This window comes from Phaethon lepturus, unplaced genomic scaffold (genome assembly GCF_000687285.1).
Source record: "Phaethon lepturus isolate BGI_N335 unplaced genomic scaffold, ASM68728v1 scaffold1391, whole genome shotgun sequence".
NCBI lineage: Eukaryota > Metazoa > Chordata > Aves > Phaethontiformes > Phaethontidae > Phaethon > Phaethon lepturus.
This window is the reverse complement of record NW_010518239.1, coordinates 17863-32454: the sequence shown is the minus strand read 5'-3', so window position 1 is coordinate 32454 and position 14592 is coordinate 17863. Positions and strand designations below refer to the sequence as shown.

Sequence of the window (14592 nt, the reverse complement as noted above, 5' to 3'; positions counted from 1 at the left end):
ATTATCTTCCACGTAATCAGTTTGGAACAGGCTATGAGAGTTTGATGCAGCAATGTTCTGTTAGAGAAAAAAATTGGGATAATTACACCATTCTGAACCAGCGGAATCAAAATAATCAAGACGTTAACATGGTTTTTCCAGTCACTGGGATGGAAGGAGACTTGAATGCAGACACTGGAACAAGTAATCAGAAACATCTGTGCTTGCATGCTTAAGTGAAAAGATAAGCAGTATTTGCATTTTCTTCATCATCTTCCTTGCACATATGCAAGATTCGTGAAAAAGTTTATCACAGAGAGCAATGACAGAACATGATGTAATTATAGTTTTCTTAAAAAAAAAAAAAAAAAAAGCACTAGAAATCAAAGGCAACCAAGATAATGTACATCTTTTCCAGAACATTTTTCTCAGCTACATAGCTACATAAGGTGTGCATATACCAAGGTCTAACACACTTAGCTGCACCACATCAAAGACAAGCTGTCCAAAAGCATACACAATTTTGCTTACAGGAGTATATCCCTTCCACAGTTTTTCAGTTTGCAAGTAATTCTCTGTATTAGATTATGCTTAGTCAGAAGTACAGATAATTTTTTTTTCCAACACTACTGTTTGTTTTTACGACATATTCAGAGATGAGGCAAGACTCAGATTAAGTGCAGGGAAGCATTTCAGACCCCAAAAAAATGCATTCTTTAGAACTTAGCTCTACATGGTTAACACAGGTAGATCTGCCAAGAGTTGCATAAAAATTATTTTCATTTTCAAAAAGTGAGCAACTGAGGCTCACTCAGCAAGTATCAACTCTTCTGCATCATGGAATTCACTATGGGTGTCTGAATCATTCAAATTGCATTTTTGAATATCTGCTAAAACAGAATTACAAATTGAGTAAGTTAGTATACATGAATTAAGTACCCTTATGAAATCAAAGAATAATGCTGACTCCTGGAAAACACCCAGATCCAAAGATGGAACAGAAGGTTGATTATTACACTTCTGCACAATCCAAGCAAATTGTTAATATATTGAAAACATCCATGTCTGGTATTTGTACCTGCTGGATATCCAAATCATTCTGTCCCTAAACAAGTTTGATAATCACCCTCTCTGTAGCTGAAAGCAGCCAGAAAACAGTTGTTCTTTTTTTTTTTTTTTTTTTTTTTAAACAAATGGAACAGAAAACTTCCCCCCCCCGCCAAGCTTCAATTACAGCAGTCTAAGCCAGAGACTTCAGCAAATAAACTTCAAAATAGCCATTTGTTACAAGTAGCAAATTACCATGAACAATGAACTTGTTAGGAATCCCTTCTAAAAGTACGACACACACAAACAGGCTACCCAGCAGAAAAATCTGTTAACAATTTTATTTCTTGTGTAATGTTAAATATCATGGGACAGGATTGTAAGGATGAAGAATTCTCAACAATGCCTCACAAGGGATAAGAAAGAAATTCTGCCATGATATTAGCAAGGTAAGGTACGGAGAAAATTTACACAAGTAAGAGGCACCATTTCCCCCAGAATACCTCTTGTCATATTCCTGAATGAGTGGGATTAGCAATCTAATAAATCATTTTTCAAGAGATAACAGCAACAGATAAAATTTTAAAGGATTATTAAAATAACATTTACAAGACTCTGAACAATTTTTGAATTCTTATTAAAACCACAGAAAGAAAGAACAATTCTTTATTTATGAATTTTCATAAATGACTGACTGTGCAACTGACACCTGCTATTGATGACTTAATGTACAATTTTGTCCAGTAGCCGAACAGTTTGTCTTTTCAGATTGTGTTTTCTAACCGTGCAAGATCATTAAAGGCAAAGCCTGTTATGATGCTGTACACAAAACTGGCCACTTGAGCCACCAATGAAGTGGTAGGTAAACAAATCTTTTTCTGGCCAAGGAAGAAGGGAAAAAAAAAAAAAAAAAAAGAAGCTGCATTTTGCATGCTTCTCTCACTCATTCTTTCTACAAGATGAACTTCCCTAGAAAGAATCCAATGAAAATGGCTGCAATTACAACAAGAAGTGAAGGAAGAGAATTAGAGCCATTATCTCTGAGGGCCAAAGATGTGGGTGATCCAGATTTATCCGAGTGTGCTACCTTTCTGAGCCTCAAGCCTTCATCCTGCGGGGGGGAAAAAACCAAACACAAATGGAAAAAAATTTATGAACACATCTTCTTTACAACTGTAAAAACTGAACTCAAATCCCAAATTTACTGCTGAACATTTAAATAAAGTTTAAAAAAAATAACATCACATCAAAATCAAAAATATGAACATAGCAAACCATAACATTTCAAATAAGGGCAGGTAATCCACTAGTCTCTCTCCATGCTCTGGTTAAGAAAGATTCTGAAATTCTTGCTAGGCACAATGAAGAATCCTGCTTTTACTTACTATGTGGCAGAATTAAATAGCAGTAGTTCTTTATTGCTAAGGAGAAACATCTGCTTTGTGTAGTGTTTCTCCAAATGTTCATTGTTATCAGAATGACAGGTGGGGAGACGTCATTATTTCATGGTTCTTTAAAAGGCTACCATGGCCAATGAAATTGTCAGCTACCCAAAAGCAAATATATAGAAAAGTCACATAAAGTCATGTATTGACTAGTTACGGGTTACTGAAATGGCATCTTTACGTAACAGTACTGGAGTAGTGTTTGCTTACCTCCTCCGGCCAAACAATCATTCTTGTTCACTAACAATTTGTGATACAAAATGTTACCACTTTGCATCTCATTTACTCATTCTTAATGAACAGTAATGCACTTTTATTAAAAGCTACTAATTTGGTATCTCCGATTTAGACTTAAAGTAACTAAAACCACCTTAAATAGGACTATTTCATTGAAGGTGAACATCATGTAGCTTCAGTATCTCATCCATGACATCTCGATCACCATGAAGTTCAAAATATACAGTATATGCAGGACAGCAAAAATCATATTACAAATCAATCGTGACATTCTAACAGTTGTAACTACCTTCTGGAATACACATCTTTTCACTTAATTACAAACCAGACCTTTCAATCAAGAAGAGTGAAGCCACTTCAATATAAACATGGAAGCAGAACTTACTCTCAGGTGCCGATTTTCATCCGTCAACTTCATAATCTCTGCTTGAAGTCTTTTGCACTCCTCCACTAGCTTCCTTGTTTCAGTATCATTAAGTGAAACACTATGTGGTTTTGGCATCGGTCCATCCTGCTTAGATGTATTCAGTACTGGGGCAGGTTTGCTTGCATCTATATCATTCTACAAATATTAAGAATAACTTGAGAATTTTACTTACCTAGAGAAAAATCATCCACAGCTTAAAATTGAAACAATGCAGCTACTAATATAGTACAATTAAGTTTATATTTACAGTAATCTGAACAAAGACTTCTGTTACAAGTTCAATTCTGATTAGCTCAAGTATTAAAAAGCAAGAGAAGATTACACTGTTTACATTTGGTACTACACACTACTGAGACAAAAATTAATACTTTAGCTGCTTAACACTGACCCAGCAGGCATCCAAAAGATGGCGTAAAATATACCAAACAGCATTTGAACTTGAGGAGAAAAAATAAAAGGAAGAAAGTAATCCTGCAATAGTAAGAAACAAAACAAAGTAAAAAGAAAACAGGTTGTGTCACAAGCTAATATGAAGTATGTATGGCACAAATATTTTGCACTTATAGCACCTTTTACTGAAGGAAAACAAAATATTGCACAAACATGGAATTAAGTCTCACAGCATCTCTGAAATACACATCACCAATTTTGAACACAAGTGAAAAGTAACATAAAAAGCTACGAAAAGGACAAAAATAAAATTAAAAATCTAGTTCCCACAGCTCTGCTCAAAATATACCGTGATCTTCACTAGACAGTAATAATTCAATGGATTCAATTGTATAGCCAGGGATACCATTTGTGAAAACACAGCATTCGTATGGCAATACACTCAGAAACAGCTCATATACAGATTCAGGCTTCTGTATTCCTACTTGCTTGGCTACACAGCTATGTCATTTAGACCACCATCATACTGCATCTTTCATAACCAGAGTAGTCTAAGGTAAGTAATAAATGCAACAGAAAACCTACTAAAAGGTAAACACATCTATGTAATAACAAAGCAACTAAAAAAGATGCAAGAATTTCTTTAGCTCCTATGCAAGTAGCAGTGATTTAGTCTAGAGCACCTACTTGCATTTTACATTCTTGACAATGCAGCCATAGATAGCCTAAGAGCCAGATCCTGCTCTCCACACAGATACTCCTAACTGGATTTAAAAAGACCATCATATTTATATCAGAGTAAAGATATCAGAGCAGATCAGGATCTGTTCCCTTTTTTAATTGGTTTGCTAGCTGAATTGAATTCTTTAGTAGCACCGAAACCTCACTAGAGACCTAAGTCTTATCTCGCTGGAACAAACCTCCTGCTGTTTGACCTCAATGACTGGTTTCTTCATGTCAATCTTCTGGCTATGACTGGCAGGCACCTGAAGAAAGTTGTTGCTGATACTGAAAGTTGTTGTGAGATACTTGTGTCCTGGTGTAGGTATATCCTGAGGTGGCAGGTTAGGCTTACCCTCAGGACTTGGCAAATTTCTCACTGCCAGGTTTAAGGGATTGACTAAATCAATTGCCAAAGCAGCCCTACACTGCTACTTGGAAAAATACAAATATTACATACAGTCAATACTACGAAGATATCACATTAAAAGAAAGTACAGAAGGAGGTAGTTTTGGATAATCCACAAGAATTCTCTCAATACATTATACATTTTATAAAATAAAAACGAGTATAATTTTTCTAATATCAAAGATGTAATTTAACAAGGTAAAAAACACAGAAAGTAGACAACTAAATGCCTTTACAGTTTTAGCATTTAACACACACTTAGGCAGCTTACACCTGAATAAAAACAACACAAACAAAAACATTATACTGACATCACGTCTGAAAAACATCTTTACATCACACTCCAAAAACTGTATTAAAGAATGGTTGCAAAATCAGCTACCAGCCAGCTAGTAGCCTTCACTGAGACCCTTTATGCATATAAATAATAAGATGTTTTTTACATACATGGATTCATGCTATTTTCCCCCAAGATGCCTTATAGACTACTATAAAAACATCTCCTATACAATTGGAACAGATTTTGTCTGAAGGCAAGAGCATGAAAATGGTAATGGAATTTTTTTTGCTTCTGTCTGATGATCTGTCTTTACCACTACCTTAAAAATGCATCTAGGATTCCCAAAGCATGCATTATTTTGTAATCAGTACTTCCTTTTCTAATTCAGTTGAATTAGAAACAGAATTTTTAAAATTGAAAAGCATTTAATACTTTAAAAAGCAAATGACGCTATTCACTTTTCACTGTATGCAGTATTGAAGATTTTTTTTTTTTTTTTTTTTTTTAGTTTGACAGGAATAAAATGCTGAAGCAAATAAATAATAAAAATAATGAAAGGATAATAATTTTGTGCACTAGCCTCCATTGCTGGAGGTTTTTAAGATGCAGCTGGACAGGGCATTCCCTTTCTGACAAAAGGTTAGAGCAGGTGGTATTTCACGGTCTCTTTCAACCTGGGCTGTTCTATGATTCTACAAATCCTTGAAAAGTTATATACTGAACACCCCTCCTGTCTAATTTAGTACAAATTCCTACAATCCATTTAATCAGCAAATCAAATAGGTTTAAAAAAATTTCAAAACAAATTTCCATGAGATCCTACCAGTCAGTGTAGGATCATAAAACAACAGTTTTTTACTCTTACTTACCAGTTTATCATTTTCATTGGGCATTTCAAACACACATCTCAATTTGGAGTCCATTAACTCATCAGGTTTTGCTTCTTTCCACTAAGACAACAATTAATATAGTTACTTAACATGCCAGACTCATGTAAACATCTGAACAGTTCGTAAGCTTGCTCTTAGTACTCCCCTACTATACAGTTGAATACTGTCCTTACCCTAGCTGCAATTTTCAGACTTGCTTCTGAACAATGTTTTTTTTGTTCACTTTGACTACTGCAAAGTAATGAAAGCTAGAAATAGTCAATTAAGTCTGGAAATGGAAATGAGTGAATTGAATGCAAGGATGGATCCAGAGGTTTGTAGGGGATAGGAAGGGGGCAATATAGCGGTTCCTCTAACACACAATGAGGTACAAATACCATCTGAGTCAGTTTAAGAACAAAGTTCTAGCCCTATCACTCCTTGGTAAATGTACTCCTTATGTCCTATCTGGGAAGCACCAATTTTAAATAAAAGATTGAAAGGCACCTTTTAGTGACTATATTTAGCTCCAGTAACTGAATTTCTTCAGTTCTTCGTATTTTAGATTTTTAACCACTTCTTCCTTTTACTGAATAATACATTACAATTTGGGCCTAGAGAATTTTTCAAAACTGTTTATAAAAAACATTTTAAATTCTAATGGTTATCAATATACTTAAATAACTGTGAAATATGCTGGAATCTCTCTGCTCAACTGACAATTAACTTTCAAAGCATACAATTCATGTAGTTGCCTTAAATCTTTAGGTTCATAGACTGATCTGAAATCTGTGGCAATTTTTCCAACAATAGGTCCTATATAAAGTTACCTTAGAATTGCAGGTCTTACAGGCTAGAATATCCAGGCTTTTCATAACATCCTTTTTTTTTTTTCCAGTGGCATTAGTTGTGCAGTAACTTGTAAGTACAATTACAGATTTTCTGCAAGATCTGTTTCTCAGTATTCTGTACTTGAACACACTGAGAAAGCAGTTACTTGAAAGGTATTTCTAAAGTGGATTTTTATATCCTCAACAAATAGTTACACTTCACTTACCACATATAACCAAGAGCTATCAGAGTATATTAAGAAAAAGTAAACCAGACCAACAAGGAAGCGAGATGTAAATTTTCTAGCTGCATGTCTCAAAAGCTTAACAAAATCTAAAACGTTTTCCACTGTTTCCAGTAAAAAGTGATGCCACAGTAGTCTTTGCCTTCATATAAGGGGACAGAGCCTAAACCTGCAGAGGTCTAGTGGATTTTAGTGATCTTTAAAACCTCATTGTTATCCTTTGTTTCCGCTCTCCTCCTCTGCCTTGAGTATTGAACATACCTGTGTACGCTGAGGCATTCCTTAAAACAGTCGCTAGATACAGAAGCCTGTAAATCACTCCCCTCCACCTTAATATACATGCTTATGAGAGTCCACATACACCCTAAAAGGGCATGTTCTGACAACTGAAGGCTTCCTTCCCATTGCTTGCCAGCTTGTAACATCAGAAATAGGTGTCCTTACTTCTGAACAAGCACAAACCTAACTACCTTCTTTTTGGATCTTGCATCAGACTAATTCAGCCTAGGAACTGCATCTACAACAGGTTCTATTAAAACAGAAAATAAATCTATCATTTGTGCTGTTTAGCCAATTGGTATCTTGTAGAGAGACACATCTTAGTCTTCCAAATGTTTTCATTCATTATAATCCCATTCAACATTTCACTTAAACACTTTTCAGACTGAACACACCAATTTCATACAGCTTCAGGCTTGTTGTTTAAATATATTCTTGATTCCTTCAAATACAATCTATTTATTCCCTTCAGATTAGCTGCATGAAAGGTACAACATGCCCATATTTTAACACTGAACTGACCTTACCTTAGATTCACTACTATTTCCATTCAACCAGTTCACGAGCCAAGTTTTAAGAACTGAGCTTGTATTTAATATTAAAAACTTCGAATCACATATGGAAGTCATACTTGTTCAGAGAAAACCCAGTTCTTCTCCAAAAGTAAATTGCAAAAACATGATTCCTTTACACTTAAGCCTGAGTTTTTAAGAAAAAAAAATACACAACAGTCATTCTACCCCATTTTTACTTACCACTGCCTCCATATCTGAAATATTTGGTGGTGCATAGGTTGTTTGTACCATGAACTTGTGTTTACTCTTCTCATTTGGGTCATAGTCAAAAGGCTGCAGCATTACTGTTCCAAAGAAAAAAAATAAAGTATAAAACTGTGATTCTTTAGCTAATCACTGTAACAAGCATGCTATCCACTTCAGATTTGCCTTCTCGCTGAACAGACACTGAAAGTTAAAATGCGAAAGCAGTGCTGAAAATAGAGCAGATATACACTGTAGCAACAGGTACTGAGAGGAAAGATCTTTTTCAGTCTGGTGTAGCTGACATCATTATTTCTGTAATTACTATAGCTAAAAGACATTTCATATACAAAGATGAAAACACAGATCCTGTAAGACAGACACAAAAAAATCCAAGCAATCACCACAGGACTTTTCTTTGGAATAAATACACTTTATGATTAAGTGAATGCAAAGTTAAAGAATTGTAGCATACATTATGACAGTTACTCAGGGAGGGAAGGCAAAGAGAGAACCTACATTAGGTAGACCATCAAGCAGTAGGGCAAATTCAACTGACTTCTAAAGGTATATTAATCTAAGATGGGAGCAAAATATAGGTTTAGTTATTAGTTACATAATAACTAATTAGTTATTACATTAGTAATGTTTAGTTATGCAATAACTACACAACACATTTTACTCAGGTTTTAACATTCTTAACCATAAGTCCAGTCTAACAGTTAATGTTTGTCCAGAAGTACTCCAAAATCCAGGTACACACTTCAATTCTATGGCAAGTTTTGGGCCTCCACTGCATTTTACCAGCAAAGAAAGAGGGATGGGATTCCAAATCAACTTCCACGTAAAGGCAGCTTTAAGTGAAACATTAAAATAAGACTCATAATACCAGCTCCTTGCATTTTACCTTATTATTTTCTCACTGCATTTTCATCTTTCAACATATTGTAATGTAGATTTAAAAAAAAAAAAAGTCTTCTGGATGAAACCAGACATTTTTGACACAACATAGTTTGTGCTACAAGTACCAGAGGTAGAGTATGCAAGCAGTTCAGACTTTCTGAATGACAGCCTTTTTACTGTACTTTCCGCTTTCCAAAGTTGAAAACTCTGTTGGTCAAGAACAGAAACTCATATTTCTAAAGCTATTCTTTCGAAGTGTGCACAAGCTCAGTGAAAAAAATTACATCACTGGCAGTATTTATAGCCTCCATTATTTCTACAGCACTATGATACTTTTAAATTAAAGCTTTAATTACAGAAGCACAGCACCTCCAACCATCCAAGCTGTACAAGGCCACCCAGGAACAGACTGTATGTTTTTACACCACATAGCGGTTGGCATCACTATTTTGTGTGTGCTTTCTTTAGTTCAAAGGGACAGAAATAACATGATGTCTACAATACAGACTAGGAGATTAGAACTTTTACAGGATATAGTTGCATATCCAGGGGCATAATGTAAGAGTTTGCAGAAATACCTGAATACACAATGTTTGTTATGGTAGTATTGGGGGACTACTGAAGCAGAGGGATGGATACGCAACCAGCAGAGACTACCTCCAACCAGACTGTCTGTCTGGAGCAGACCCCGAAACAAACTATCCTGTTAGCCCCCTTGTCTCCTTTCAGAGACAATTAGTTTCCTCACTCCAAATGGGAGTACAGGGCCACACAAATTATATTTAAATATGTGTATGTGGGTACACTTGCAACCTGGTCTACCAGAAGATGAGGACTCAGAGCGAACTGTAGGGACAAATTATTTTTAATAATTTATTAACACAGTGTACATACACTTGTCTTCCATAGAATGGGAATTCCAGTTCAGTATATCTTTATACAAACTGAAAAAAGAAGCTGAATTAGTTTCAGATAATGATTAAAAAACCCCCAAGAATTACATTTATGGAGTCCTATCAACAGGTATCTGTATATTTACCTATTTTCAATCACAGAATCACTAGGTTGGAAAGGACCTTCAAGATGATCAAGTCCAACCATTAATCCAGCACCACCATGTTCCCTAAACCATGTCCTGAAGTGCCACATCCACACTTTTTTTGAACACTTCCAGAGATGGCAACTCCACCACCTCCCTGGGCAGCCTGTTCCAATGCCTGACCACTCTCTCAGTAAAGAAATTTTTCCTAATATCCAATCTAAACCTCCCCTGGCGCAACTTGAGGCCATTTCCTCTTGTCCTATCACTAGTTACTTCCAAGAAGAGACCAACACCCTTGTCGCCACAACTCCCTTTCAGGTAGTTGTAGAGAGCGATAAGGTCTCCCCTCAGCCTCCTCTTCTCCAGACTGAACAACCCCAGTTCCCTCAACCGCTCCTCATAAGACTTGTGCTCCAGCTCCCTCACCAGCTTCGTTGCCCTTCTCTGGACACACTCCAGCACCTCAACATCCTTCTTGTAGTGAGGGGCCCAAAACGGAACACACACTATTTAAGCTGCGGCCTCACCAGTGCCGAGTACAGGGGCACAATCACTTCCCTACTCCTGCTGGCCACACTATTCCTGATACAGGCCAGGACACTGTTGGCCTTCTTGGCCACCTGGGCACACTGCCGGCTCATGTTCGGCCGGCTGTCAACCAGCACCCCCAGGTCCCTTTCCGCTGGGCAGCTCTCCAGCCACTCCTCCCCAAGCCTGTAGCATTGCATGGGGTTGTTGTGGCCAAAGTGCAGCAATGAAAAAGTTATAGCAGAAATACTGATTTAGCTAGAAAAGCACATTGTATGCTCTGAACAACCTTCCCATATATTCTAAACCAATTCAGTCTGTAGACTTCAATACTGCTACAGTTTTCAACAATTCAATTATATTTTCCACAATTCTGAATAAGTAATAAGTACAGTTTCAAAATTACTAACTTGGCCTTTCCAAATCACTAGTACCCATTAAAAAAAAGTTACTTCTAAATTTAATTACACTGCCACCTAACTGTAGGCCTAGTTACTAGTTAGAAGTTGCAGGTATTTGCTACAGGATGGATACCTTTTTTTTTTTTCCCCCTTAAATGTTACATACAGCATAATCAAAGGATAAGTGAATAATCTGAATCAGGCATATTTCACAAATAAATCACTTAAAGGAATTGCAGTATTTGACATGCTTTCAAATAACCTTATTTTGCAAGGTTTAAAAGTCAGGTCTCCTTAATCACTGGTCTCACTGTGGTCCAAAACATAACCGATCAAGCTAAATGCTTCTTCCAGGTATGGATGCTATAGCAATTTATCTCTAAGAATTGTTCCATCAACAGACTACTGAATAGCATGTCATACTTCAGTTTCCGAAAGCCAAGGGAACAGATGGAGTAACTTGAAAGATGGCAAAGACAGCTTTCCATCGTCAGAGAACTTCTTCACATGCTGGCAGAATCCTTGGATAACTAGTTAAATAACTTTATGTTCTTTGACCCCTCAGTAACAGCTGAAAATCTGATTTAATTGAAAAGCAGCAGAAAAAGACAATCCACAAATTCAAAGAGCTCTTCAACCTCTTCACAGTTTTAAGTAATCATGGAAAATCTCATGAATATACAAAGCCACAGTTTCCAACATGTTCTTGGAATCCTTGAGTAGTCCAGAAAACACTTCTAGGGGAACTGCAACAAATACGTTATGAAAACAAGCCTGTTGTTAATAGGCCTAGGTTCTCTACACAGGAGGGCTTCATCTCCACAAAATAAATCTTAAGGTTGAGTCTGAAAACCAGAAGGAAGAATAGTAACAAGTTGTGAAGGAACAAGAGTCACATTATATTCCGAAAAATCAACAATACACAATTGTTGTTAACAAGTTGACAACAAGCCATACATGATACGATAACAAGTAGTTAATTTAGGGCATCAAGGTAAAGAAAAACAGGTCTTATCAAATTAGGATTTTTAGAAAAAATGTATAAACATGGCTGAAGAAGGTTACTCACTGATTCACAACTGAATGATAAAAATGCCCATGTATTTCCTTAAAATGACTGTTTAAACACATCTCTAACAATGAATTTAAAAACTGGCTTGACTCTGAATCAGCACAACGCATTATACAGACTGAAGACAGCTTACACTACCTCAACATTTAGTTTTGAACACAGAGTTTCAGCCCATGGTATGCCATAGTGATCCCTCTCTGCACAACAATGTGTGAGAAAGCTATTTTTAATTATACGAAAGATGAGTCAGCACTGAAAACATTCAGCTGAGAGATGGATGAGATAACAAAGTAGGTCTTTAGAAAAATTATCTGCGCACTTGGCTTACCAAGTGACCCAAAAGAAATTATATCCTTAAAAACAAAAGGATGAAGCTGACACTTCAGGGAAGAGAACTTAATTCAGAAAAGCATTGTGGAGTCACTATAACTGAACAACTGCACGTGAAAGCATCTTGGGGTCCCTGTAGCTGAATAACTGCATGAGAATCCATTAATAGAGGAAAAAGAGATATCAAAGATTCCCTGCTACGCAAACTGAAGAGTTGAGCAGTATAATACTGTTTCCCTTTATTGGTGAACTTGAAGCTGAAATGTTGTTTACAGCTCCAGTATTGCCTCATTTGAAAAACTTAAATGTTCAAAGCGTTAAAAGGATGATTTATAACTATGAAAACACACTTTACAATAGACAAATGGAATACTTCAATCTATTCAATTCCCTGGAGAGAAAATCCAACAGTATCTTCATCACGATGTATGACTACCCACGAGAAAGATCCCTGATACCACATCAAATACACAGTTAAGACAAAATGGCTGAAAGTCAAAGCTGAAGACTGAAATAAAGTAGGCTTTTGACTACTTGAATCTTGAACCAATTCTCAGTAAAATGATCTTTCATCCACAAGATGCTGGACTGTCCAGGGTAAGTAATTAATGAAGTTTTAAAGGGTCACATTCTACAGATCATATTAGATTAGAAAACTAGTGTCTCTCCTACAAGGAAAGTTACTCGAAGGTTTTAATCAATCAAATATAAAGTCTTCCTGAGTTACTCCTTGCAACATTTGAACGTATCTGAAGCTAGTTCCCCAGCTTCTTTTAAACTTCCCAAAGGGTAATAAGCATACGAATCTCAAAAGCTCTGAGGATTGATCCAGGTTTCCCTTTTGCTTTGCTACAGCTCTCCAACAGTTCTACAAAAATCAGCTTTCTAGACCTGGGAGATGTAGAAGCTCACACCTGTATTGCCTCTGTGCTCTCTACAACCTATAAGACCACAGCCTATAAAAAGAGGATTCCCCTCTCTCTAAATTGGGAAATATTGTAGGTCCAGAAAAATACAGAGTTTCTCACCTCTTACAGTCACTGGTTTGAGAATCCCCTTTTTACTGGAGATTCCTACCTCAACATGATCAGGTGAATGATCTACGAAAATCATTTACCAAATCAGAAGACTGATACGTAGTCTTTCCCTGTTTTCTTAAGAATGTCTACTCTGACAATTACTAACACCTGGTCTTTTTGACATTATACAGTCCAGTAGAGAATTCGACCATTATACCTCCAGCTATCAAAATTCTGCAGATTGTCAGAATGCAGTATGTAAGCCAAATCTACATGGAGTTTCGGGGTGGGGAGGCGGGGGAAACCCAAGAAAATATTGTCTGGCTTCAGGGCTCACACTCTGCTGAAAAGTAAAGATTCTTTTTTTAATCCCCTCAACAAAAAACAGAATAAGGAGTGAAAAGTACTAGATTTTTCAAACTTAAGGGCTACAAACCGCTCTACCTACCTAAAATAACAGAAAATATAATTTTTTTAAAGCAATTGAATGATTGCCACTTAACATATACTACTGTGATAAATGGAAGAATTATGAAACAATGGAGTTCAGGGACCAATACTATGGTCAAAAAAAAATAGTCTACAATCATGAATTTTTTTTTTTTTTAATGCAACAAACTATCAAATGTTAAACTTCAAACACATCAGAGCAGCCAAGCAATGCCCTACTTCAAGATATAAGCATGAGCAGTCTGAAGCAAAGGTACTGTTAATGTCACTACCCATTTCCAACTTCCTTTTCCTCCTTCCAGAGAGTTGCAGATAAATGTGACAAATGGCAAGTATTTCTGTATGGAGGTTTTTTATGTATCATTGCATCTCTACATCAAGTTGGTATTGCATTAATGAAGGGGACAGTTTTATTTTTAAAAAATCTTTTTAAAAAGCTGACATACTTCAAACAGCCTCCAAGATCAAGCATTAGAGAACTTCATGATAGGAGTAAAACCACTTAACCTACAACTGCATAGATTTTGTTTTTACCTGAAACAATTACAGATGATCCTGGGTCAATAATTCCACTGTTTGGCCTCACACAGTATCGACGAGGTGCTGTGGTCTTCACTTTGAAGCATACTTTTCTATCTGATGGATTTCGTAGTTTAAGATTCGTAGTTACTACATCTGTAAAGGGACCTGAAAAAAGGGTTGGTTTTTTTAAATATGCATGTATCTCTGGAAAAGAAATCTGTTTATGCAGTACAAATTACTCATAAAATACAACTTGATGGCAACAAACTTCTAAAAGTAGGTTAAATCATACATCTGTTAAGCATGTATACTGTTACATGCAAAGCATGCTCTATCACCTTAGTTATAATAATACAAATTACAGCAGCGAACAAAACTCTTAAATAGCATGACAAACACAAGCTGCTGGT

General features: G+C 36.3%; 1 protein-coding gene across 1 annotated transcript; it reads right to left on the bottom strand.

Moving 5' to 3' along the window:
- Window positions 1-1353: 1353 nt before the first annotated feature.
- On the bottom strand, window positions 1354-14347 carry VAPA (VAMP (vesicle-associated membrane protein)-associated protein A, 33kDa; the record flags this gene model as incomplete). Its single annotated transcript, XM_010296628.1, has 5 exons — window positions 1354-2137; window positions 3094-3270; window positions 5804-5884; window positions 7913-8016; window positions 14195-14347. Coding segments are annotated over 5 exons (674 nt in total), but the record flags the coding sequence as incomplete, so codon positions are not given.
- Window positions 14348-14592: the final 245 nt, after the last annotated feature.